At 40.4% G+C, this 25,415-nt stretch overlaps 3 protein-coding genes across 5 annotated transcripts in view; 2 read left to right on the top strand and 1 right to left on the bottom strand.

Annotated features, from left to right (window-relative positions):
- LOC107717553 (neurogenic locus notch homolog protein 2-like) overlaps positions 1-11,693 on the top strand; it is an 88,032-nt gene extending 76,339 nt beyond the window's left edge. The window contains 18 exon segments of the mRNA XM_016524336.1: positions 178-406; positions 499-700; positions 967-1,120; positions 1,240-1,424; positions 2,849-2,981; positions 3,072-3,314; positions 3,418-3,530; positions 4,309-4,826; positions 5,086-5,436; positions 5,533-5,675; positions 5,778-5,982; positions 6,337-6,427; positions 6,518-6,671; positions 6,792-7,114; positions 7,937-8,084; positions 8,201-8,298; positions 8,407-9,674; positions 9,676-11,693. Coding sequence (XP_016379822.1) covers positions 178-406; positions 499-700; positions 967-1,120; positions 1,240-1,424; positions 2,849-2,981; positions 3,072-3,314; positions 3,418-3,530; positions 4,309-4,826; positions 5,086-5,436; positions 5,533-5,675; positions 5,778-5,982; positions 6,337-6,427; positions 6,518-6,671; positions 6,792-7,114; positions 7,937-8,084; positions 8,201-8,298; positions 8,407-9,674; positions 9,676-9,916 — 4,799 coding nt within the window. The 3' untranslated portion in view covers positions 9,917-11,693.
- A 509-nt stretch (positions 11,694-12,202) lies between these two features.
- LOC107717552 (UDP-N-acetylglucosamine transporter-like) lies at positions 12,203-19,831 on the top strand. 3 transcript variants are annotated; one of them, XM_016524335.1, is made up of 9 exons: positions 12,203-12,491; positions 12,657-12,677; positions 13,355-13,577; positions 14,166-14,320; positions 14,401-14,523; positions 14,621-14,795; positions 17,677-17,795; positions 17,969-18,102; positions 18,244-19,831. In XM_016524335.1, exons 3-9 carry the CDS (start codon positions 13,388-13,390, stop codon positions 18,332-18,334), a joined length of 987 nt encoding a protein of 328 aa, XP_016379821.1. In that variant the 5' UTR covers positions 12,203-12,491; positions 12,657-12,677; positions 13,355-13,387; the 3' UTR covers positions 18,335-19,831. The 3 variants fall into 3 exon arrangements, with proteins under 3 accessions (XP_016379821.1, XP_016379820.1, XP_016379819.1); XM_016524334.1 differs by lacking the exon at positions 12,657-12,677; XM_016524333.1 differs by having other exon boundaries at positions 12,203-12,677.
- A 1,069-nt stretch (positions 19,832-20,900) lies between these two features.
- Positions 20,901-24,173, bottom strand: LOC107717547 (protein FAM78B-like). The gene is made up of 2 exons (XM_016524326.1): positions 23,765-24,173; positions 20,901-21,423 (listed from the first exon to the last, which is right to left on the bottom strand). Exons 1-2 carry the CDS (start codon positions 24,025-24,027, stop codon positions 20,901-20,903), a joined length of 786 nt encoding a protein of 261 aa, XP_016379812.1. The 5' UTR covers positions 24,028-24,173.
- Between the last annotated feature and the right edge of the window lie 1,242 nt (positions 24,174-25,415).

Below are 25,415 nucleotides of genomic sequence, written 5' to 3'. Positions count from 1 at the left end.
TATATCAAACATATAAAACAAATTTACAAAATACTTTGCTCAACATATTAACCTTTGACAGCCCTAAAAATAAATTTTGTTAAATCTTTTTCATGTCAACTCATTTGTGGCCTACTAGGGGTCTTTGGACCCCAACTTGAAAAACCCAATAATTTGAATTTTTGCTCTCTTCTCCAGATCCATGTCGTAATGGGGGTACGTGTGTTGATAAAGTGGGCCGGTTCTTGTGCCAGTGCAGAGCTGGTTTCTATGGTGAGCGCTGTGAGGAGGAAGTGGACGAGTGCGCTAGCAATCCCTGCTGGAATGGAGGTCGCTGCACTGATTACGTGAACAGCTACACATGCCAGTGCCCGCCTGGCTATGACGGCATCAACTGTGAACGTGATATCCCAGATTGCACTGAGACGTACGATTTCCATATAAATGATCCAGGTATTCTTTTATTTTACTGTATCATATATATGCGTATTCATTTTCTCTCTCTCTTTTACTCCATAGCTCTTGTCTCAACAATGGAACGTGTGTGGATGGAATTAACCGTTTCACCTGCCGCTGTCGGCATGGCTTTTCGGGTCAGTTCTGCCAGTATGAACTGAACGAGTGTGACTCTCATCCCTGTAAAAATGGTGGCACCTGCATAGACGGCCTGGGGACTTTCCATTGCACCTGCCCACTGATGTATAATGGAAAAACCTGCGAGGTAAAAACTGTCCATTCAGTTTTAGATTGCAAACCCACACAGTCTGATGTTGCTCAATGACTAGAGGTTGATTTAAGTCTACATTTTGGACTGTCTGCTAATTAACTGCCATTAAACATGAAATATTCTTCATCTCAGTAAATACATACTAGACACTCAGTTGGAATAATAAAATGATTCTTGTCCTGTGTTGAAATTTGGTTGTCAGTAGGTGAATGTTCAGAGATTAAAGTTTAGTTCATTTCTCTGACTGTTTCATTCTGCAGTCAATGGTGAACGTGTGCAGTCATATAAAGTGTCTGAATGGAGGCACATGCATCCAGAAGGAGATGGATTGGAGATGCAGCTGTCAGCATGGCTGGACAGGCCTGTACTGTGACATCCCGAATATGTCCTGTCAGACTGTTGCCAAAAACAAGGGTGAGAGATTAGACAGAGTGACTAATTTCACTGTAACTGTTTTGAAATGCAGCAAAATGTAATGGAGATTAAGCTGTAGGTTTGGTTGAATTCTTAATGTAACTTCTGATTTGCTCTAGGTGTGGCGGTGGACATGGTGTGTAAGCACGCAGGGCGGTGTATCGACAAAGACAACACACACCAGTGTATGTGTCAGAGAGGTTATATGGGCAGTTACTGTGAGGACAAGGTGAATGAATGTCTTTCCAACCCCTGTAGAAATGGAGGGACCTGTCTGGACTACCAGAGTGGATATGACTGCAAGGTAAACCAATCTCACTTACTAACATAGATATACACTACTATTCAAAAGTTTGGGGTAAATACTAGGGCTGTGTATCACCAGCAAAGTCACGATTGGATGCGTATCATGATACAGACTGGCCACGATACGATATGTATCACGATACAGGACTGCACTGAATTTCACCTCAGCAGAATTTAGTAAAACAGCTGTTAACAGTTATTAAACACTGCATACTATAGTGCCATTTCTAACTATTGTCAGAGCAGGCAGGTGACCTCTGCATTATGAAGGGCCTCCATAACTGTACTACAGACGCTCAGTCACTCACACAGATCACGTTACGGCCGCACTCAGACATTCAGGAACAAACTTTTTAGCGCTGCCCCTCAATTTTATCAACTAAATAGCTTAATCGCTGAAGAGCTACATTATCTTTCTCAACAAGGAGATGGTAACATCATTGTTTCTAAAGGAATTAAAGCCTCTGTTAATAGAGAAACACGGCTTCTCTCTCTCTCTCTCATAAATGAACACTTGATGAATTACACTTTTCTGAGAATAGAATATTGAAGTGGAGATCGCTAAACTGCAAGCTTACCGGTGTCATCAGAAAGAAAGCGCGTTTATCCACAGTAGAGAGAGAGCGCGTGCACATGGTTGCCAAGTTGACAAATAAGTAGCACACTTTGCAGATATTTCCGTATTGCGCAAGTTGGAAGCTCTGTTTTGGGGATTACGTCTCTTTATATCAGGCAACCCAGTTGTGTTCCTCTGCGGACAGATTAAACCTTGTTGTAGCCTATATATTATGCTCTATTCATTATTTTTTAGTGTACTCGTTCTAATAAATTTATATTGTAATGTAGGCTACTCATTCTAATATATTAAAACGTCTTATTTACATTGCTGGTAAGTTATCATTGCACAAATTAACATACTCTCTACGTTTAAAAAATAAAAATGAGAAGAGACTGCTGCACACGTGCCACAATATTGATACAGGGCCAGCTGTATCGGTATCGTCAAATCTCTGTGACGATACATCGTCGTATCGTTGTATCGAATACAGCACTAGTAAATAGAGTGACATTATAAAGACATGTATCTTTTATGTTACAATTTCTTTTAAATGTCTATTCAAAGAATCTTGGAAAAAAAATCACGGTTTCCACAAAAATATTAAGCAGCATAACTGTTTTCAACATTAATAACATTATAAATAAGAAATGTTTCTTGAGCACCAAATCACCATATTATAATGATTTCTGAAGGATCATGTGACACTGAAGACTTGGATGATGTAATGGACGATGAAAAATTGAGCGGTGCCATCACAGGAATAAATTACATTAAACTTTTAAACAGTAGTATATATCAAAATAATATACAATAGAGAAATTTATTTATCTTTTATTATCTAAACCTCTCACTTTCTCTATTAGTGTAAAGCAGGTTTTCAGGGCGTGAACTGTGAATATGATGTTGATGAGTGCCAGTCGAATCCCTGTCGCAATGGAGGTACCTGTATTGATTTGATCAACCGCTTCTCCTGTGCATGTCCTCCTGGCACCAAAGGTATGACTGATTCTTAATGCAGTATGTTTAATGTTCAGATGTTACACTGATGTGTAAATGTCCCTTTACCACATCTTCTCTGTTGTGCAGGTTTGCAGTGTGAGGTGGACGTGAATGAATGTGCCCCAGAGTTCGGCGCACGCTGTAAGAATGGCGGCCAGTGTGTGGATGGTGTGGGGCGGTACACTTGCTCCTGCCCTCCTGGTTTCACTGGAGAGCATTGTGAGGGAGATGTGAACGAGTGTCTTTCTGGACCTTGCCATCCAGCCGGCACCATTGACTGTGTGCCGCTCACCAATAACTATCAGTGCCGCTGTCGTCTCGGTTATACTGGTGAGGTCTTATTTTAGAATCAGAGATTATCATACTAGCTATTTTAAAGTGGTTCAAATGAACTATTTTCTTTCTTACTTCTGTGCTCTCCGTCCCCCTGTAGGGCAACATTGTGAGTTAATGGTGGATCTGTGCCAGTCCAAGCCATGCCACAACAACGGCAGATGTGCCATGAACACGAGTTCATTACATGGATACACCTGTACCTGCCAACCTGTAAGTGCAGAGTTAGTAGTTATATGTGTGTATACAACCATTCAAAAGTTTTTTTTTTTTAAAGCTTAAAATTAACATTAAACAAAGTTATTTTAATATTTTTTAAATGTAATTTATTCTTGTGAATGCAAAGCAGAATTTTCAGCAATTTTCAGTGTCACAATACCCTTCAGAAATCATTCTAATATGCTGATTTGATGTTCAAGAAACATTTCTTATCACTGTTGAAAACAGTTACGCTGCTTAATTTTAAGGATTCTTTGATAAATAGAAAACAAAAAACAGCATTTATTTTTGAAATAAAATCTTACTGACCCCTAAACTTTTGAATGCTAGTATGTATGTGTGCATGCGCAAGCAATTACATTTTTGCTGTACTGTGTAGCATTCCCTATTTTGGTAAATACATAAAGCCTTTATTGAATATTCACTAACTGCTCTCCGAGAGGAGGAGGGTATTTTAATGACTAATATGTCTCTTGCTGTGCTTTCCGACATTTCTTTTACAACCTTTAATGGCTGCATTAGCTTTGCTTTGAGTGAAAATTTTCCTTTTCTCAAGGCTGCTTGTTTCTCTCCTTATTCTCATGCTTGCACTAAAGACTGAAGCTGCATAAATCAGGTATGAAGTGAAAGTCTGATTCTTCCTCTTAACTCGTCTTTTACTCTTCTTTCACTCACTGCTGCTGTCTTACTAGCCCCCAGTCATTTCATTGTAAGGTAGCACCATGATTTGCTTTATTTTTGGGGTCTAACAGCCTCTGTGTGGCTCTTTCAGGGTTACACTGGCTTCAACTGTGGTGATTTTGAGATCTTCTCCTGTGCCAGTTTGCGCTGTCCAAACGGTGGACAGTGCGTGGAGATAAAGGGTCGCCCGCAGTGCCGCTGCCCAAAGGGTTTTACCGGACCGCACTGCGAGAGCATCACAAACCGCTGCATGTGTCAAAATGGTGGCAGATGTATGCCAGATGATTCTAACAAGTTCAGCTGCCAGTGTCCACCCGGCTTCAGTGGGCCGACCTGTCAAACGTATAAACCTTCCTGCCCATATTTGGAGTGCGAACAGCGGGCAGGAGACAAAGTGTGTGACCCACAATGTAGGACCCCAGAATGTGAGTGGGATGGAGGCGACTGTACGCTGCACTGGGACAAGCCCTGGAAGAACTGCACAGCCTCCGTACCCTGCTGGGAGTTATTCCATAATGGCCGCTGTGACCCAGAGTGCGACAATGCAGGCTGCCTCTTTGACAGCTTTGAATGCCAGAAAGGTTCATCGACGGGCCCGAGCACTTGCAAGTATGTGTCCCAGTGTATCTCTCTCATTCTAGAGGATTACTGCTCTTCTTTGAGAAACTTGCAAAGATAATGCTTGAAAACATTTAGATGTAGATGTTACCGTTTTTACTGTATTTTTGATCAAATAATTTCAGTCTTGGTGAACATAGACTTTTGTCAAAAACAAAAATAAATCATACAGGCCCCAAATATATATATTTACATAATATTTCCATTTTATATATAATAATACATATTTATTAACCTAATTTCTCCTTAGATATGACAGATACTGTGCAGATCATTACGCCAATGGTCATTGTAACCAGGGCTGCAACACAGAAGCATGTGGCTGGGATGGTCTGGACTGTGCCACAGATACTCCTCCCAAGCTGGCTGATGGTACACTGGTGATTGTGGTGCTGCTGCAGCCCGAGGAGCTTTTGGGTGACCTTAAGGGTTTCCTGCGCTCTTTGGGGACACTGCTGCACACCAACCTGAGACTTAAGCTGGATGAGCATAAGAGACCTATGGTGTACCCATACTATGGAAATGAGGAAGACAAAATTCAAAACAATATTGCCACTATGAAGCAACGTGGAAAACGAGAGCTGGAGAGGGAGGTTATTGGGTATGTTCCTCACCCAGAAATGAACATTTTGTTGTTTACCTTCATGTTGTTGTGCTTGTATAAATTAACATGGTTTTGGATGTCTCCTTGGTTTAGATCAAAGGTTCACCTGGAGATTGACAATCGACAGTGTTCTCAGCACTCGGACGAATGCATCTCCAGTGCAGACCAGGCTGCAGCCTTCATAGCTGCCGAGTACCTGAAATCAGAGCTGCCGTACCCCGTCTACTCTGTGGGCAGTAAGTGAACTAGTAAAACAGGGTCCTAGCAAAAAGGAATTGTGGTTTTCACTGTGTTGTTCTCTCTTTATAAACTTTGTTAACCATCCTCTTCCACCTCAGGCGATAAAGATTCAGTACCCCCCATGCCTCCTCTCCTGTACCTGGTTGCTGTGGCTGCAGCTATCATCATGCTGATTTTGTTGCTGGGTGTGTTGGCTGCCAAGCGTAAACGCAAGCATGGGACTTTATGGCTTCCTGATGGCTTTCTGGCAAAGAAAGACAGCAAGCGGAGGGAGCCAGTGGGACAGGATGATTTTGGCATGAAGTAAGTGTGCGCCTGAACTCTACAATGATCTCAAGATATTTGCTGCCTTCATGTTGCCATGGGAAGTTCCTGATTAATAAGTAGGAATAATGTGACAGTGTGCTTTCAACTGATATTGTATATATTATGTATATTATACATTTAACACATTATACACATCTATTATTATTTAAAATGTGTGAGTGGGCCATTTCCTATCTCTTTTGTTTTTTTAGCACTTATGTGATGAAATGAATATATGATGCTTTAAAAGCAACAACAGCCTGAATCTTTTTTACTTGCTTCTGTAAATCTGTTGATTTCAGGTGGCATCTTAAGTCAACCCTTTTTTCTCTATCCTCCACTTTCTTTCAGGAGCATGCAGAAACCACAGGATGGAGGGCTGATGGATGGCAGTTCTACCCATCATTGGTCAGAGGAGGATCATCTATCTAAAAAACCAAGGGTAAGAGACGGTACCTCCACAGCCCTGAAGATGACAGTAACAGATCCCTTTGTTTATGATCAATCTGAATGGACCCCTCCAACCTCACAGATGGAGGATAAGCCATTGCTTCCTGTTGGAGTGGATGGAGGAGTGGACAGGAGAGAGTGGACCCTGCAGCATCACAAAGCTGCGGACATCACACTCACTCCCCCTCAGGCGGACATAGACATGGACAGCCTGGATGTCAATGTTAAAGGACCAGGTTAACAGACTGAGATTCTTTCTTACTCACAATCTGAGTAGATGAGGAAAGAAGGTTTTCACTCTCTTGTTTTCCTTTTAAAAAGTTTGACTTACTCCGTATTCTCCTTCATGCTCCTAGATGGTTTCACTCCTCTCATGCTGGCATCTCTACGAAGTGGCAGCAGCCCCGATTGTGGCAGCATGCTGGGAGATGAGGAGGAGGAAAGTGGCGCTGACGAGCCTGGCACAAACGTCATAACTGACTTAATTGGCCAGGGTGCATCGCTCAATGCCCAGACAGATCGCACCGGGGAGTCTGCCCTTCACCTCGCTGCACGTTACGCCCGAGCTGATGCCGCCAAGAGACTGCTGGATGCTGGTGCTGATGCCAATGCTCATGATAACATGGGCCGCACCCCTCTACATGCGGCCGTGGCGGCAGATGCCCAAGGAGTCTTTCAGGTGAGGGAATGTGCTAAGGCTAACTTCATATGCCTGCTAAGGCTAACTTCATCATAAATTACAGGTTTCCCAGAGTCATGGAAATTATCAATGAAATTTAAACTTGTGACATCCATGCCTTGAAAACACAAGGAAATGATTAAATAAGTCATGCAAATATCTATAGTGACTAACATACAGTTGAGCTATACAACAGCTCTAAAATATTAAAAGTATATATATATATTTAAAAAAAAAATAATAATAATAATAATTACCTAGAAAGTGCTCTTTAATAGTGATCTTTATGCTCTTTAATAGTACATCTTTATACAAATATTTTTCTTATTTTTAGATATAATAAAAAAAAACTAAGACAGTATTTATTTGAACATTATTTATAACAGTAATTATATACTTATTTATTTATATATTTGGGGGAAAATAAATTTGTGATCAGTCTACTTTCACTGTGGGAATTATATTTTTCAGTATTTTTCACTTTTACATTAAAATGTGTATATCATAATATATTGTTATCCACCAATTAAAAAAATATATATTGTCATGTAATTGTATTTGTTTCGTAAATAGTTTTTTAGCTGATCTGGGTCCTGTTTTGTTAGTTTTTGATTGGAACTTCTGGTTATTTCCTGAATATCTCTTCTGTGGGCAGTTCTCATGCACTGTGGAAAAATGTTCATGTATTTATATATACACACAGACAACTGTAGTTTGCAGATAGTATATTTTTTATTTCTTTCTCTATTCAGGGTTTGTGAAAATTTTTTGTGTGAGTTTTTGTGTGCACATACCAATTATTATTGTGTTTTTGAACACCAGATTCTCATCCGTAACCGTGCCACGGATCTTGATGCCCGTATGAATGACGGCACCACACCACTCATCCTGGCAGCCAGACTGGCAGTGGAGGGCATGGTGGAGGAACTGGTGCACTGCCATGCAGATGTCAATGCTGTGGATGACCATGGTAAGATGAAAACCTGTATGAACATACATCATAGTAAAGAACTTTGTTGATAAATGGAAAGAAATTAATTCTAGACATAAAATGGTTTAATCTCATCGCTCTCATCTTATCCTCAGGCAAGTCAGCTTTGCACTGGGCCGCTGCTGTTAATAATGTAGACGCCACTTTAGTGCTACTCAAGAATGGAGCCAATCGAGACATGCAGGACAACAAGGTACTCGTTCATGTCTATTTGTTTATGTGCATGTTTAATCACTTTTCGAGTGCACAGATGTTTTGTGTGTCAGCCAAACACTTCAGTTTTGTTTGTTCTGTGATGTAGGAGGAGACCCCCTTGTTCCTGGCTGCCAGGGAGGGCAGCTTTGAAGCGGCCCAAGTTCTCCTAGATCATTATTCAAATCGTGATATCACCGACCACCTAGACCGCCTGCCTCGTGATACTGCGCAAGAACGAATGCATCACGACATTGTGCGTCTGCTGGACCAGTACAACCTGGTGCACAGCCCACATTCTGGGCCTAACCACGTGGGCAACGGCGGGGGACACTCCTCCATGGTCTGTGGGACAAATGGCACAGGATTCATGATCGGCATGCGTCCAGGACCACAGGGCAAAAAGAATCGCAGAGCAGGAGGAAAAGCAAACACTGTTGGAGCTGGGACAGCCAAAGATCTAAAAGAAATGAAGGCGAAGAGGCGGAAGAAGCCGGCCGGAGGAGAGGGACCGAATGTTGTGGCGGTGGCAGGAGCCAGCGGAAATATCACCAAAGCAGCTGGCGGCCTCTCAGAGAGCTCGGTCACCATGTCACCTGTGGATTCCCTGGAGTCTCCACACTCGTACGCCGGAGAGGCAGTGGCCACCACCAGCACGGCGAATTCTCCCCCTTTGCTCAGCACCCCATCCGTGAGGCCCATGCTGCCTCCTGTGAGTCACATGTTGGGCCAGCAGCAAAGCTGGGTGGGTTTGGCCAAACACAGCTTCAATGGCCACATGTTTGGCCTCATGCCACCCCACCAGATGAGCACGGGCCACACCAGCATGCAGCAGCACCACAGCCCGGGCATGCTCACCCCGATGAACGTCACCATGAGCCGTGAACAGCTGCCACCCATTGTCACCTTCCAAATGATGGCGGCAGGCAACGGGCAGAGCCTCCTCAAGCAGGCGCAACAGGGGCAGATGCAGGCACAGGGGCAAAATCAGGCACAAAGTCAGCACCTGCACTGTAACCAGAGTATGATGTACCCCATGCCTGATGTGGGAATGCAGCACGGCCTGTCACATACCCTTCCGCACCCCCACGGTCACAACCACGCACTCCCTCACGGGCTGCCTGAGAGCCAAGCACAACAAGTAGCTTCCTATCTGCCACGCCAGAGCCCCGTGGATAAATATCCAACGCCACCTTCCCAGCACAGCTACGCCACCGCTGGCTCTGAGGGAACCACCCCCGGTCATCCTGCACACAATCCCAGCGAACACCCCTACCTCACTCCTTCGCCCGAATCACCTGACCCCTGGTCCTCTTCGTCGCCCCACTCCAACTCAGACTGGTCCGATGTCACAACAAGTCCCACCCCTCTAGGAAACCCCCACACACTGCCTCCTTCCTGCCACACACACATTCCCGAACAAGCCCAGCTGCAGCCCCCGTCACAGGCTGCGCAGCCGACGCAGTCGCAGCAGTCACAGCGCAGCAGTGTGTATGCGTAGGACCTTCGGGAGTTTAATTGCACGGCTGCTTTGTTTGACTCTCTCTTCAGCTGCCAGAGGAGTGGCCATTTATCCTTTCTCCATTCTTCTCCAGTCTTTATTACGCTCTGCATGTTGACTTTGAAGTTTGCGTATTGTAAATTCCCATTAGCCTGGATATTTCATCGCACAGAAGCCCCGGTCTAAACAGAAAAGAGAAACGGCTTTAACAACTCGGGAATCCTGTTAACGGCCGTGTACGATCTAGGGCACTGTTACCAATGGACAATCACAGTGCCAAACTAAGGAGTCTCAACTGCGGTTACCGTCCCCAATTTGGGGAAATTTATTTCAAGATTTAGTCAAACATTTTACAATTTGAAGGAAATTTTCTCATTTAATCTGCCGTCTTTTTTTGATCATTTTTGTTGATGTTGAAAACCAGATATGCTTAGTTGGTACCAACATTAAAGGGATAGTTCACACAACACTCTTCTGTTGTTCCAAACCTGAATGACTTACTTTCTTCTGTGGAACGCAAAAGGAGATATTTTTAAAAATGTCTTTGTTTTTTCCTTTTTATGTCCATACAACGAAGTCAAATGGTTTAAGGTTATTTTGAACCCCACTGACTTTCATTGTATGAAGAAAAACATTCTTTAAATGATCTTCTTTTGTGCTCCACAGAAGAAAGTCATACAGGTTTGAAAGTACATCAGAGTTTATTGGTGAGCTATGCTTTTAACTGATAATTTAATCTTTTTATATAATGGGTCAGCTTTCATGTGTTCTAATTTTTTTAGATCAACCTGCATTTTTTTTTTTGTAGTGAAATGTAATGAAAACATTTTGTAATGAAATGCTTCTTAAATGAATTGGTGGTACTTTTTTGCGATTGGTAACATGAATGTGCTACACATACATCTCATTCATTCATGTGTAGTTAGTTCAGAGCTAAACTGTGGTGTAAATAGTTAAATGTTAAATTTTTATGTTATTTCCTTGTTGTCTGTTACGGTTTATCCTTTGCCTTGCCAATGATTAAGAGAGGTAGAAGGAGGTGTGTAAAAACGAATGGGTTCCACTTTGTTTCTTTTGAAATGGTATGCAGTATTCAGTGGCCGCACAAACATGACAGAGGTTTGAAGAGGAATTCCAGCTTCCATCATCAAGCCGCGTGAGCCTTTCGGAAAACTAAACGTTTATACATAATATTATCAGTGCCTTTTACAACATCTTTGTAACCATTGTTACTATTGTATTTGTTTTGTTCTGCCTTTTTTGTGTTACTGTATATTGATATTCTGAGCAGTTTAACTTGTTCTGAAGTCGTATCTTTTATTTACATGAGTTTTAAATACATGTCATGTATTTCCTTCATCCTAAATACAATCAGCCTGTCTGTGCAACCGTATGAATCACTTGGTAATTTAGAAATAATACTTTATACAATCTAAATGTGCTGTTTCACTTTTTCTGTTTTGTGTTTTTGAGCAAAGCTTTATAAAACTGATTAGTACAATCACATTTTTTAAATGTGTTTTGCACAATAAAGCCCCTGGGTCCCTGAAACACCAAATAAACACTCATAATAGTATTTAGAGATGCATGCATACATTAGTCAGAGTGGTGATGAAATACTGTCAAAGGTCTTATGAAGTTCCGGTATGCTGTATTTGTGCAGGTGGGTGGATCAGTGATATTGTGTGAGCTCAAGGACAATATTAAGAGAGTCTGCTTATGCAAATAGAAACCTTTATGTACTATAGGCTCCATATGGCATGTTCTTTTTGGAAACATTTGATATCCTGTAGCACTTAAGGGCCCTTCAACAGTATGATATTTAGTGTATTGAAATCTGAGGAATTCAATGGCTGTTAGTCCACCAAATAAAGATCAAAGCAAAGGTTTTGGAACATTGTATCTTCACCCAAATGTTATGCAAGGCTTTTTTTATATGTGCTGTGTATAATTTTATGTTTTGGGTTTTTTATGCCATATTGTACTTTCTTTTCCTGTTCACCAAATATATGCAATACAGTATGCTAGAATGAAGTAAATGTTTCGTCTTAGTATTTTATAGATTACGATTTGTGATTTAAAAAAAAAACTGTGTATTGGAAATAATCCAAGACAGTTGATGATTAAAATAGAGATGAAACACAAATAAAGGAAAACCTTTACAAATTGATCTGGCTAAATGAATGAGTCCCTATCTATCTATCTATCTATCTATCTATCTATCCATCTATCCATCTATCCATCTGTCTATATCTTAATTGTTATATATTTATTTATTAGGTTGATTGATATTAGTGTTACAATTGCCCACTACTTGCAAAAGGAAAGCGTGCAAAGGGCATTTTATAACAAAAGATCAAAAACGAAGACTAATAAATGCAATGCAAAGCAGGTGAATGCGCGCTTCTCAATCAAGGTTCAGTTCACTCTGTTCACACATCACTCTGTCCGCCAACCGATAGGTGGCGACAACGACACATAATGAGGATCGAAACAAAACACTAGGAAGTACTGCAAGATTGTTGAGATTCATATGAAGATTTTCTACACTTCACTTGACACAGTCTGCTTTTCATTCTTGATGAATGAGGGTATGCGGCATGGGTGGACACATAGCAGATGATCATGCGCGAGGAACACCCAGAACGGTTGATTTCCTCAGATAATAGCTTAGCTGCAGCAGCTCGCAGTGTGTAAGTTAACTGTCAAAATAAGACTGTTGAACTATTTAACTCACTGTGTGTAGATTCAACTTATGCAGAACCCATCTTGAAGGATGGATCTTTGACGGGGTTTTAACGTTTATGTTTGTATTCAAACTCCTACTCACAAACTGCAACTCTTCCGGATCTTTGCAGTAACGTTAGTCTTCAGAAAAGGTGAGACTGAAAATATAATGCGATATTTGCAGCTATTTTACCAAGTGGGATCATAGTTTTATGTTAAACGTCTGTCCTCTCGCGTCTGTTTGGTTTTATTATTTGAATCATTTTTAGTAATTAGCATTCATTTAGCCACTTATGCGTAAATACCATGGTAAATACTCTTTACAGCTGACTTTATTTACGCTTAAGTTTCAGAATATTTGACTCTTTTTCTCCTTTTTAAAACCAGTTTAGCCATTTTTCAACTATAAGTAATAAATATGTCATTATTTACACCCCTCATGTCATGTTGTTTACTGTATTTCTTTCGTTGAAACACAAAAGGAGATGTAAAGCAAAATGACAGCCTCAGTCACCATCGACTTCCACTGTATAGAAAAAGATGCAGTGAAACTGAATGGAGACCAAGGTGTCAATTTGTCTTTCCACTGAGCGAATAATGTCTGACTAAATCATGACACACTTTTCATTTGACGGTGAACTATCTCTTTAAATGCCCTAAATTTAGTAAACTGCAGGGTTAATATTTGATTTCTTGGTTAAAGACACTATAGCTGTTGTTTATGGCCATTAACGTTTACAGAGCATCTTGCTTGTCAGACCCAGCTGGGACAACATTGTATTTCAACATCTGTCTGCTCTTTGCCCCTTTCTTTCTCATGTCACCCCAGTCTGTCGTGGTCTCCTTGTGAGAGGCTGTCATCATGGCATCAGCCAAGCTGAAGTACCTCTCTCTGGGGATTCTGGTGTTCCAGACCACGTCCCTGGTGCTCACCATGCGTTACTCGCGCACCTTGCAGGGTGACGGGCCACGTTACCTGGCCTCCTCTGCCGTGGTGGTGGCAGAGTTCCTCAAGATCCTCACCTGTTTGGGGCTTGTCTTCAAAGATCATAGTGAGTTTCATGGGACTTCCTTCATCCTTGAGATTGTATTTGATAACTTTTCCTGAAAGCACCATAGTAATAATGTAGTCAGACTTTAGTTCTTAGAAAGTCATCCACATTTCTGTGACTGTGAATGCAGTGAGAAATTCAATCGCTGTCTGTGTATTTAAAGTTTGTGAGATGCGTGACACAAATAGCTGCATTTGCATAGTCTGTTTCCTTTGAGATTTACTTCCAAAAGTTTTATGGTACTCACCTTTCTACTGGTAAAAAAAAAAAAAAGAAGATCTTTATGGTTTGGAAAGAAGTCTCTTATGCTCATCAAAGCTGCATTTATTTAACCAAAAATATAGTGAAAACCGTAATATTGTGAAATATTATTGAATGCATTTCAGTGTCACTTGATCCTTCAGAAATTATTCTAATATGCTGATTTGGTGCTTAAGAAACATGTCTTCTTATCAGGTTGAGAACAGTTGTGCTGCTTAATATTGTGTTTAAAAGAACAGCATTTATTTGAAATTAAAATCTACATTGGGAGGAATGGCTGTGAGTTTGATTCATTATTGCCGGGTAACTGCTGTCTGTGTGAAACAGGTTACAGCGGCCGAGCGCTGAGCAGTATTTTGAGACAGGAGATTCTACACAAGCCTATAGACACGCTGAAGCTGGCGATTCCTTCAGGTATCTACACGCTACAGAATAACCTGCTTTATGTAGCACTGTCCAACCTTGATGCGGCTACCTACCAGGTAAGTCACTATCTGTCCAGTAGTTGCCTTATTTTTATGGCTGTCATTCTTATGTTTTTTTTTTTCTTGTACACTTCTAGGTGACATACCAGTTGAAAATCCTGACCACAGCCCTGTTTTCGGTTTCTATGCTGGGCCGCAGGCTCGGGGTGTACCAGTGGTTGTCTCTGCTGATTCTTATGGCCGGCATTGCACTTGTACAAGTAAAAATACCTTGATTAGAGTTTACCTGCCAAAAAAACTCTTATAGTCTATAGTCTTTGATGTATTCATGTAATTTATGCTTGTTTGTTTGGACAGTGGCCAGCAGACTCCCCGTCAGACCCACAGAAAGAGCAGCTGACTGCAGGCTCACAGTTTGTAGGGCTGGTGGCCGTGTTGGTGGCCTGTTGCTCTAGTGGGTTTGCTGGTGTCTACTTTGAGAAGATCCTTAAAGAGACCAAGCAGAGTGTTTGGGTCCGAAACATCCAGCTTGGTAAGTATGTTTATAAAGAAAATGGCTCTTATATTATACTAAACATCCCTATATTGAATTTAAAAGAGGGTCAGTTATGCATTAAGAAAAAGTTCATCCAAAAATAAAAATTTACTACCCTCAGGCCGTCCAAGATGTAGATGAGTTTGTTTCTTCATCAAAACAAAAGAGATTTGGACAAATGTAGCATGACATCGCTTGGTCACTAATGGATCCTCTGTAGTGAATGGGTGCCGTCAAAATGAGAATTCAAACAGCTGATTAAAAACATCACAGTAATCCACACAAATCCAATCCATCAATTAATGTCTTGTGACGCGAAAAACTTCTTTAAACTGTTGCTTTCTATCCAGGGGCGTAGCCATCATTTCAGAAGTGAGGGGGACAGAAATGTTATATATAAAAAATATATATTTTTTAATATATATATATAAAACATTACAATATAACATTTCTGTAATCTATATAACCTACCAGTCAACAGTTTTTAAACAGTAAGATTTTTAATGTTTTATAAAGAAGTCTCTTCTGCTCACCACTCCGTGATGTTCATCTCGCCTTATTCTGGGTCCGAATAAAACATCAGATCATGCACAGACTATCCTGTCTCTTTGAATTTAAATCTATATTTATTCACACCGGCTCTTGAAAACTTCTATGCGAACACACTTGCCCGAAAAAGTGCGGGGGACGAATTTACGTGATATTAAAAGTGGGGGGGACACGTCCCCCACGTAATCTACGCCCCTGTTTCCATCTGAAATACGAGTCCTCTATTGATAATATTGTTTCCTCCAGTGAAAAAAAACATCTCATCTGAATCAGGAGAGAAATAGGCAGAGATCAAGTGAAAAGGTCATAAATGGCATTAAACAAACATGTTGATGGATTTTGATGTGAGAGGACAACAGGGGATGGACTTTTTCAATAGAGAAAGCATTATTATGAATTATGGACTTTTTTCACCTTAAGAGACAGTTTTTGAATTTAAAATGCCTTGATGAATTTATTTATTACAAACACACATCTTTTCACTTCACAAGACCTTAATTGATGGATTGGAGTTGTGAGGATTACTTGTGGATTATTGTAATGTTTTTATCAGCTGTTTGGACTCTCATTCTGGCGGCACCCATTCACTGCAGAGGATGACACACATAACCTGTTTTTACACTAGAAGTCTGTTAACCATCTGTATAATCTGTATTTCTGAGAGACACTCTCAAATTTCAAACAACTAGGTTTTATTTCTTTTAGCAAGCAAAATCCTTGCACAAAACAGTCTAAGTTGACATTCAGGAACTTAAAGGCAGAGTGAGGGATTTTTCAAAAATGCTTTAAAAACTGATTCGGGCCGAATCGCAAAACAAACTTGTAGCCAATCAGCAATAAGGGGCGTGTCTACTCGTGATGTGGAGGAGAGCGCGTTCAGTGCATGGGACGGACATTAGCCGAGCCAGCGACAGAAAGATAGAGATGGCGGATAAAAAACAAAAGAGGAAAACGTCTGCGGAACGATAAGGCAAGAAGTAGGACCCGTGTAAATATCGGATCAGCTTTCCAGCGCTGGAGAGAACTCAAGGAGCGGAGGCCTGCGATCGGACGCCGAGGTTGCTATGTTTCTTCTCAATAGGTGAGTAACACCGTGTCTACAACGGCTAAAGTCTGCCTACACTGGACGCGATCAAACGACCGTTGAAAACCATTTGAAATTTGTGTCAGCACGTCATAAATAGAACCCGGCAGCAGTTTTCTGTCGGGATTTGTTGCGCCGCGCCGCTCACGTCCGTAGACACGGTGTAACATTGGTTTTGCTTTGTTTCACAGAACTAATCGTTGCCTTGGTTGCGTACGTATATGTGGGGCGGAGCTATCAAAATAGGGGCAAGACCCTTTTGGGGTAGGGGCGTGTTTGTTTTGGTGATTTCAAATATAAACATTGGCTACCAGAAATCCCTCACTCTGCCTTTAAGGCTAATATTTATGTGTGTGTGTTTTCATTCTTGCCATGTGGAATCTCAGTGTAGGGTTTATTTATAACTGGCAATGTGTGAATTGAGCGTCTGTAGTGATTCACCTCCTAATGTGAACTTCTGTTCATCATAATGAGCTGAGCCAAAAAAGCATCTCTGTTCTTCAATGGGTGCCAACATAATGTGATAACCTATAATTTGATCATATCAAAGTTTATCATAGTTTTCTCAGAATGAGCCATTCATTTAGTCACTTGCATTTATAAGCTACTGTTCAAAAGTTTAAGGTCAGTACAATTTTTTTTTTTGTAGTAGTACTTTTATTGAGCAAGGACACGTGGATCGAATGTGACAGTAAAAGATTTATAGTAGTACAAAAGATTTCTATTTGAAATAAACACTGTTCTTTTTGAACTTTGTATTCATCAAAGAATCCTGAAAAGAAAAACAAAACAAAACAGGTTTGTGCCACTGATAACTGAACTAATGGCTACTGAAATAGCCTTGCTATCATGGAAAATAAAATGCATTTAAATGTATTAAAATAGAAACATTTTAAATTCTAATAATGGTTTACAATATTACTGTTTTACTGTATTTTTGATCAAAAAAATGCTGTAAACTTTTGAATGGTAGTACAGATGAAATCGTTCATTTACTGTTTGTGATTTTAAATTCATTTCATATTTGTTGAGTTTTAATTATAATTGGAGAATAAATGTATTTATAAATTAATAATTGAAATATATAAATAATATGTGTATAAATAAATTAATAATTAATTTATGTATTTTGTAACTAAGTTGTAATCCTATTTACTTTATTTATTTATTTTTAAAAAAACATAGCTGAGTGATGTTGTATGTAAAACCAAACTAAATGTTTTGCCCTCTGTCTTCTGTGTGCAGGCATGTTTGGCCTGTTTTTTGGGATCTTCGGGATGTTGGCCTACGATGGTGACAGAGTCCAAGAACACGGAATGTTTCAGGGCTACAACACGCTGACCTGGATTGTGGTCGCTCTCCAGGTGAGCTTGAACACTTTTTTTAGTACAAGACTTCTGAAGTGCAAACAAGTTTACATGGGAGTCAGTACTGATAATTGCTTCATCGTCAACAGCTAACAGGAAGCAACACAAGAGCTTTTCCCCTGCAACGCATTAATGTGCAACAATATAAATTGATTGTTTTTCTCCCACAGGCTCTTGGAGGGCTCGTGATAGCTGCTGTCATCAAGTATGCTGACAACATACTGAAAGGCTTTGCTACATCACTCTCAATTATCCTCTCCACATTCATTTCATATTTCTGGCTTGAGGATTTTGAGCCTACCAGGTAAAAAGGACATTTTTTATGTCTTGTGATCAATAAATGCTTTAAATTCAATTGATTTAAAGTAAAAAAAAAAAAAAGAAAAAAAAAAGTATTTAATTGAAATGAAAACTGAAAATCCATTTGTTCTTCTTTTCTGTCCAGTGTGTTCTTCCTGGGCACAGTATTAGTCATAATGGCGACGTTTCTCTATGGTTATGAGAGCAAGCCGGCACCCAACCCAAGCAGGGCATGAAAAGGGGATGGACGAGGTGAAAGTGGAGTGGAACAAAAGGATGAAATGAGTGGAAGGACAGAGAAGAGGAGAGGAGGCGTAGAGAGCGGGGAAAAAAGGATTGATACAAGGTTGGATAACAGGCTGGGCCACTGCTGTGCAGTGCTGAGCTGAAGCACACTGGGAGAAATGAAACTCCTGTTTTACATGAAAAACATTAATCGGCGCTGATCACATTAATGGGTAATGGATTAAAAACACTTCCTAACGTGCCATTTTCAAATGGCACAAAACTTGTTCAGCTTTTCTTGGCCATTTAATATCCGTTCATCTTCAAGGGGCAATGGCTGCTTTTGATTCGCAACAGTGGCCTGCAGTAATTTGCCACAAATAAAACTTGAATCTCGCAGAAACTCTGCAATAGATGTTACTTAGGGGGTCGTTGGATCACTGTATTTTTGTGTCATTATTCAAACTGCAAGTCATAAAAAATATTTTATGCTATTTTAATTGACTGAGTTGCTGGGTTAGTTTCTGTGCTGTAGAAATTGAGGGAATAAGGGATCTTTTGTGAATGGAATGTAAACTTTCGATATTATTATAAAGAAAATGATAACAATACTTAAGATGATGCCAGCCAGTCAGTTTGTGGGATGTTGTGATTATTTTACAGATTACCTCTGTCGCCAGGCAACAAAGAATACTTGAGTTACTCCGTTATATATGCAAGGAAGTGCTTTTTAGCGACTTTGCACTATGTGTGAAGCCATATTAGTATCTGGTGAGGAGTAATAATAAATCAGGTGTATAATTAGCTTCTTTTTTTTTTTTAAACAATACACACATTTTCACAAGGGCAGCACAAAATTGAAAAGAACAGGCTTGGCATTTTTTTCAAAAGGTGTAAAAACAATGCATGCAGTCACAGCTTGAAAAAGGTAATTAATTAAAAAGGCAAATAGATTTTACAGTCAGGACAACTCTAGCTGCCCCAGTCCTTCAGAACACACTGTGAACCTCAAAATCAATAAACTCTACGGTGACCTCTGAAGACCAGCATTGGGTCATTTTTGAAGTCTGCACATCCCATTTGGCATCATGAATTCAGTTTATACAAATCCAGTGGTTTTAATGCTTTAAAGCGAACGGATTGGGTCCATTTTTGTTAATCAAACAATCACTCCACTGTAATTTGTGCAGGTGCAGGATTCTCTAGAGGAGGAAGAGGAGGGTGCTTCAATAAGGAAGGCGGTTGAGTGTTTGTTGTGCTTTTGTGTCTGGATGTGTGTTTATCTCAGTAGGAAGGTCCGGATGGTTTTCACCTCTCTAATGAGTAGCGGTGTTTGCAGCACTGTTCAAATCTCTTTCTTCCCCTCCCTCGATTCCCTCGCTCCCAGGTGAGCAGAAGAGTGAATTAGTAGACAGCTCCAGACATTCTTAAGCTTAAGAGCATAGAAATTTAAGCAGCCGAAGTACCCTCATTTCCACTGCAGCAGTATTCACAGTCCAGGTTATGCTCAGTGGAATTAAGAATCTTACATCTCTTCTTACTTAAATTATGCAGTGCTGAATAGCAAACATATCTGATGGTTAAAGCTTTCTGCTGCCTTCAAAATTAACTTTCAGAAAAAATGATTGAACTGAAAGGCAATGCTGAATTCAGCTGTAGACCTTCTGAAGTCGTACATTCATGCACAACTGCTTCTTATGTTTTGCAACATTGTGTATCTATAATTGGGATGTATAGCTTGCTGCTCTGCCTGAGCAAGACTGGCTTCTGTGTAGCTCAGACATTTTACACTTACAGAGAACTTTTAAAAGAAAAATGTAGCTAATAAGTAATCTGTGAATAGTTGAATAGTCTATGATTTCAACAGCCTTTTAGGGGATACTCCACCCGGGAGGGAAAAACAGAATTCTGTCATTTTATTTACTTTCATGTGGTTGCATTTCTTTCTTCTGCATAAGAACGTTTTGCAAAACACTGGGAACCAAACAACATTGGAGCCCATTGACTTCCATTGTATCGATAATAAAAAACACTAAGACATTTCTAAGACTATATATATATATATATATATGTATGTGTGTATTGGTCATACAGGTTTGGAACGACATGAAAGTGAGTAAATTATGACAGGATTTTTATTTTTTGGTCCAGTATGCCTTTATGTAGAGCAGAAGTATGGTTTCTTCTCCTGTACTTGAGTCTGAGGATTTAAGGCAAATGTCAATATCAAATTAAAGGGACAGTTCACCCAAACTACAATTTTTCCGAAACCTGTCTGACTTTCTTTCTTTTGTGCAATGAAAGTCAGTAGGGTCCAATGTTTTGTTTCATTGGATGGACAAAAACATAGTTTAAAATATCTTCATGTGTGTTCCACAGAAGGAACAAACGTCATACAAGTTTGGAGTGATGTGAGGGTGAGTTAAAGATTATAGAATTTTCATTTTTTTGAATGAACTGTCCCTTTAAGTGTCTCCAAGGCTGTTCAAGAACCAAGTATCTCTTTAAAGGCAGCAGTGTGGATTTAAGGCAGATTGATTATTTTGATTAAAAACCTTCAAGTTTTGCCACAACCTGCTACTTAGAGGGAATCACCACTAATGGTGGTCCTCGCTTGGGCCTCCACATTAGCACTTGTGCGTCATTAGCATTGGGTTTACCCAAAGCGTTAGGAGGGATTGGCTCCATATGGGTCAACACCTTGGGCTGGTCCTGGTGCACCCGGCCGGTGAGTCTTGCTCGAGAGCCCAGCGGCTTGGAGGGGTCCACAGCGATGTCCACTTTCATCCTCCACTTCACTGTCTGCAGGAGGATCTTCTCCTGTGTGGCCATATTCAAAGCCACCAGCCAAGTGGTGAAGCTCTGGTCGCGTTTGATCCGCGTGAGCAAAGGCACATTGCTCTCGCTCACCGGTACGGCCCATGTTACGCTGGGGTAGAAGTTATCGTTCATGCTGACAGAGAAGCGGGAAGGCTTGGATGTGGGGCCGGAGAGGGTCACAGTTTCAGTCGTGTTTCCGTACCATGGGTAACTAACGCCGTCCGAGTCACTGATGGCCTTCACCAGTCCTTCTCGTAACTCTGGCAGCTCCCAGCTTGACCTGTGGAAATTAATGTTTAGACGTTAAACAATTATACAGTGGTGGCCAAAATGATTAGAACACTAGTATTTTCGTGCACCAGCTAAAAAATGGTATTAAACCGTAAATAAGTTATTTGTATCTTTTGCTTAGTGTGTCAGAAATATCAGTTTATGTTTCCAAACATTCATTTTGCCATTAATTGTAATAATCCAGTGAGATTTTTGTTTGCACAAGGAGTCTGACAACAGTCAGTGCTCCACACCGAGATCTGATCTCATCATCATCCAGTCTGTCTGGAATGTCATGAAGAAACAGAACAAACTGATGTTGATTTAATTTAGTTAATAGAAAATCTATTTATGACATTATTTTTGACCGCATCCTCATTTTACAGCATTTTTACACAAGTGCCTAAAACTTTTAACAGTACTGTAGCTTTGCAGATAGGTTTCTTGAAGCATCTTTGAGACGTTGCCACAGTTCTTCTGGATTTAGTCTGTCTCGGTTTGTTCTGTTTCTTCATGTCATTCCAGACAGACTGCATGATGAGTTTAGATCTGTGTGGAGCACTGGCTGTTGTCAGACTCCTTGTGCAAACAAAAATCTCACTGGATTATTACAGTTAATGGCAAAATGAATGTTTGGGAATATAAACTGATATTTCCTACTGACACACTACAGCAAAAGATAGAAATAACTGACTTAAAACCACTTTTTAGCTGGTCAAAATACTAATGTTCTAATAATTTTGGCCACCACTGTATAAGTGTAAAAAGATGGTGAGTCCAAGTGTACAAATGATAATTGGGGTTAAGGATGACATTCATTATGAGGGTCCCAGCTGCCAGTGTAAAATGACTCGGTGTGAGAGGACGTTAATGTGGCTGGGTGTTGTTAGGTATGACCCGACGCTGGCATTTTTATCTTCAGTACGGCACCATCTGTGTCACAGAAAACCCCACGCAACCACCCGCTCAGGCAGTAATACACACCCCCACACACATGTCCACACCTCCACACTGACAGGCCCCCCAGGCAGCATCAGAAGGGCCCACATCACGAGTCACAGGGCTCGTGGGTGGGTGTGAGAATGTCTCTATCTCGTTCTCCTGCTCTGTCTTTATTTGTAGATTAGGCAGTGAGCACGTAATTGCGTTCGCCTGCGATACAAAACTCTGTTTAGCGCAACCACGCTGATGTTTCAGAGCAGCTATTCTATTCCCGTTTGATCTAGTGACAGGCTGTGAAACTCATTTGTGGGAGTATAAATGAAAGAGCAGCGACTGATGAAGGTGCAAACACTCGTCCCCTCAGGCACTGAGCTGATGTATGCATACTCTCTGTGAATGTAAATCACTGGTGCACTGCACTCCTTTACTTTACACTATTTGAAGACATAATTAAACAAAGTGCCACATATAAATGAAAGATTAACTTACATTAACAGAGTGACAGATGGGCCAGTGACATTTTCTAAAATGACATATTCTAAAATACATTCTCCTTTACTTTACACTATTTGAAGACATAATTAAACAAAGTGCCACATATAAATGAAAGATTAACTTACATTAACAGAGTGACAAGATGGGTCAGTGACATTTTCTAAAATGACATATTCTAAAATACATAAAAAATCCACTTCTATAACAAACCTGTTTTCAATTTCTAATTTAAATCCACTTTGATTGTTTTGTTTTTTTTGGCTTAAAGTAAAAATACTTTCCTGAGAATTAGAAAAAAAGTCAAAAAATAATTTCATTAAAGGACTGAAATTCTGGATCATAGCAATGGAAATGTTGAAGCTATTCAGCTTATTGTTTTATTAGTCTATTACTTAAAATTATTTTTTAAAGTAATTTAATATAAATAACGTTTGTCCATCTAATCAGTAATAACATAATATTGATCAACATTTTTAAAATAAATTAAATTCACTTTTTTTTCAGGTAATTTGACTCTATGAAAAAAAAACTTTTTGTTCAAGACAAATTGTGTAACTTTAAGATAACTCTTGATATTCATGAATCATGACTCAAGTCATGTTTTTTTATTATTGATGGTTTTACTTGACGTTTTTGGAGTTGTTAATTGTTGGTTATAAACTGTTTTGTAAATATGCCTGAAACCTAGACTCAAAGGTTAGGTACATTTTCCAAGAAGTTGGCACTTTTTTCCTAAGATTTATTATTTTTATTTATTTATTTTTTTTAAAGAGATTTTGTCATCTTGGACGTCCTCATTTGGCGTTGACCCACATAAATGATTTCTTGAATATCAGTGGCTAAATTTCCCTAATTTTAGATCAGGATGTGTGTTTATGGTCAAGACTAAGTCATAAAACATGCACTATGCTTACATGCCGAGGTCTCCATAAGTGTTGTAGAATTCCATTTGAGTGCACGCTTGAATCCAACCCACCATCCAAGCCTCGTTTCGAGGGATCGGCGGCATTACTATCCGAGCGGAGGCCTTGAAGTACGGAGTTTTGTAGCGGAGCACTATGGGTGAATTCTCCTCGATCACTGTGGGGCAGTGGTCAATAGTAGCAGAGGCATCGTAAACAACGATGTTCTCGCGTTTAATCCGAGGTTTGCAGGCGACGCTCTGAAGGCACCCCATGGCTGGAGAAGGTCAGAATCAGGGTAACCAACCAACCAACCAACCATGAAGGGTGTTTTTCCCCCTAATATAAATATACCTTTATATTCCCGAAAAAACGTCAATCTATGCTCATGTCCAGTCTGGGCTCCCAATATAGTTGCTCCTCAAATTAATACATTTGAATTAAGAAACAAGACATAAATCAGTCAATCAAAAGCATGTGTTTCCCCACCCCCCCAAGTCATTGCCATTTAGATATAATCAACATCAAATCTCTGTCTACTCGGGATCAACAACAGGTTGCAAGACCTCCGACCATCTCTTGATCTTTGGTGTCCTCATGCCTGTGATTGTCAGTCACGATCGGACTTGTGGATTGTTCCGGGCTCCCACTTCAATGTGATATGTTCCCTTTCAAATCCACATGGCCTTTTGCAGCTCTTCGCCCTTTCACCCGTTTCTTTCTGGTCCGAGTTTTCATGTCACAACCGGAGGCAGAAAAACAGTCAGGTGTGGCGGACCGCTCGCCTCGACAGTAGGTGGTCGCGATTCTGTTTTTCTCGATTGATGTTTGCGCTTTCGGAACAACAAACAGTTTCAAAGTATTTCATGATTTGCGACAGAAGAGGAACCGCGAGAAAAAGTATGTTACTCGGCGGAGCGTTGCTCTCGATCAAATCACATTTGACGTTCCGTTATAGCGTATATTCCTTCAGTAAACAGGCGTCCAGATGAGAGTGGATAAACCGAAATGATGTGCGCTGACAAAACGACTGCTGTACGGCTTTTAAAACAAACCGTTCCCATCACCGTTGTTGGCGTGCACAATGCGGTCGCTGTTCGGTTGCTGTGGTGCTGAATGAACGATCAGAGGCGCGTGGGAGTACCAGTGCACGTTATAGTCCTCCTCCACTCCGTTCATCATCTTGGGTTCTCCGTTAATCAAAACCAGAAATAACTTTACAGTGCAATAATAGTATAATGACTGCATGACTCAAGATTGATACGCAGATATGAAGGTATTTTTGGTGCAAAACAACTGAGCGTATGTGACAGCGGAATTTGTAGTTGTAGATAATAGCCAGCCACACGTGTATCAGTAAATGTGAAGTCACAGACAAAAGTTGCAAACTTGTAGATTTTTTTCTCTCTCCCACAAACACAACACAACAGTTACACCTTCTTGAATCCTTCACTGCATGTGCACAAATCCTATTCTACGAATCACAAATAAAGAAACTCGTACGCTCACGTTTTGCTACTATTGCTGCAGACAGTGAATATGGAGCAAAACACATTCACACATCTGCATCAAAAATGTGAAGTCACGGACGAATTTTGTACATCCATAAATCAGTATGTGAATTCTTGCAATGAGATTTGCGCACTTGAATGTTTGCTTACAC

This window comes from Sinocyclocheilus rhinocerous, unplaced genomic scaffold, assembly GCF_001515625.1.
Source record: "Sinocyclocheilus rhinocerous isolate Xijiao unplaced genomic scaffold, SAMN03320098_v1.1 scaffold813, whole genome shotgun sequence".
Classification (NCBI taxonomy): Eukaryota; Metazoa; Chordata; class Actinopteri; order Cypriniformes; family Cyprinidae; genus Sinocyclocheilus; species Sinocyclocheilus rhinocerous.
This window is presented reverse-complemented; position numbering and strand designations above follow the sequence as displayed.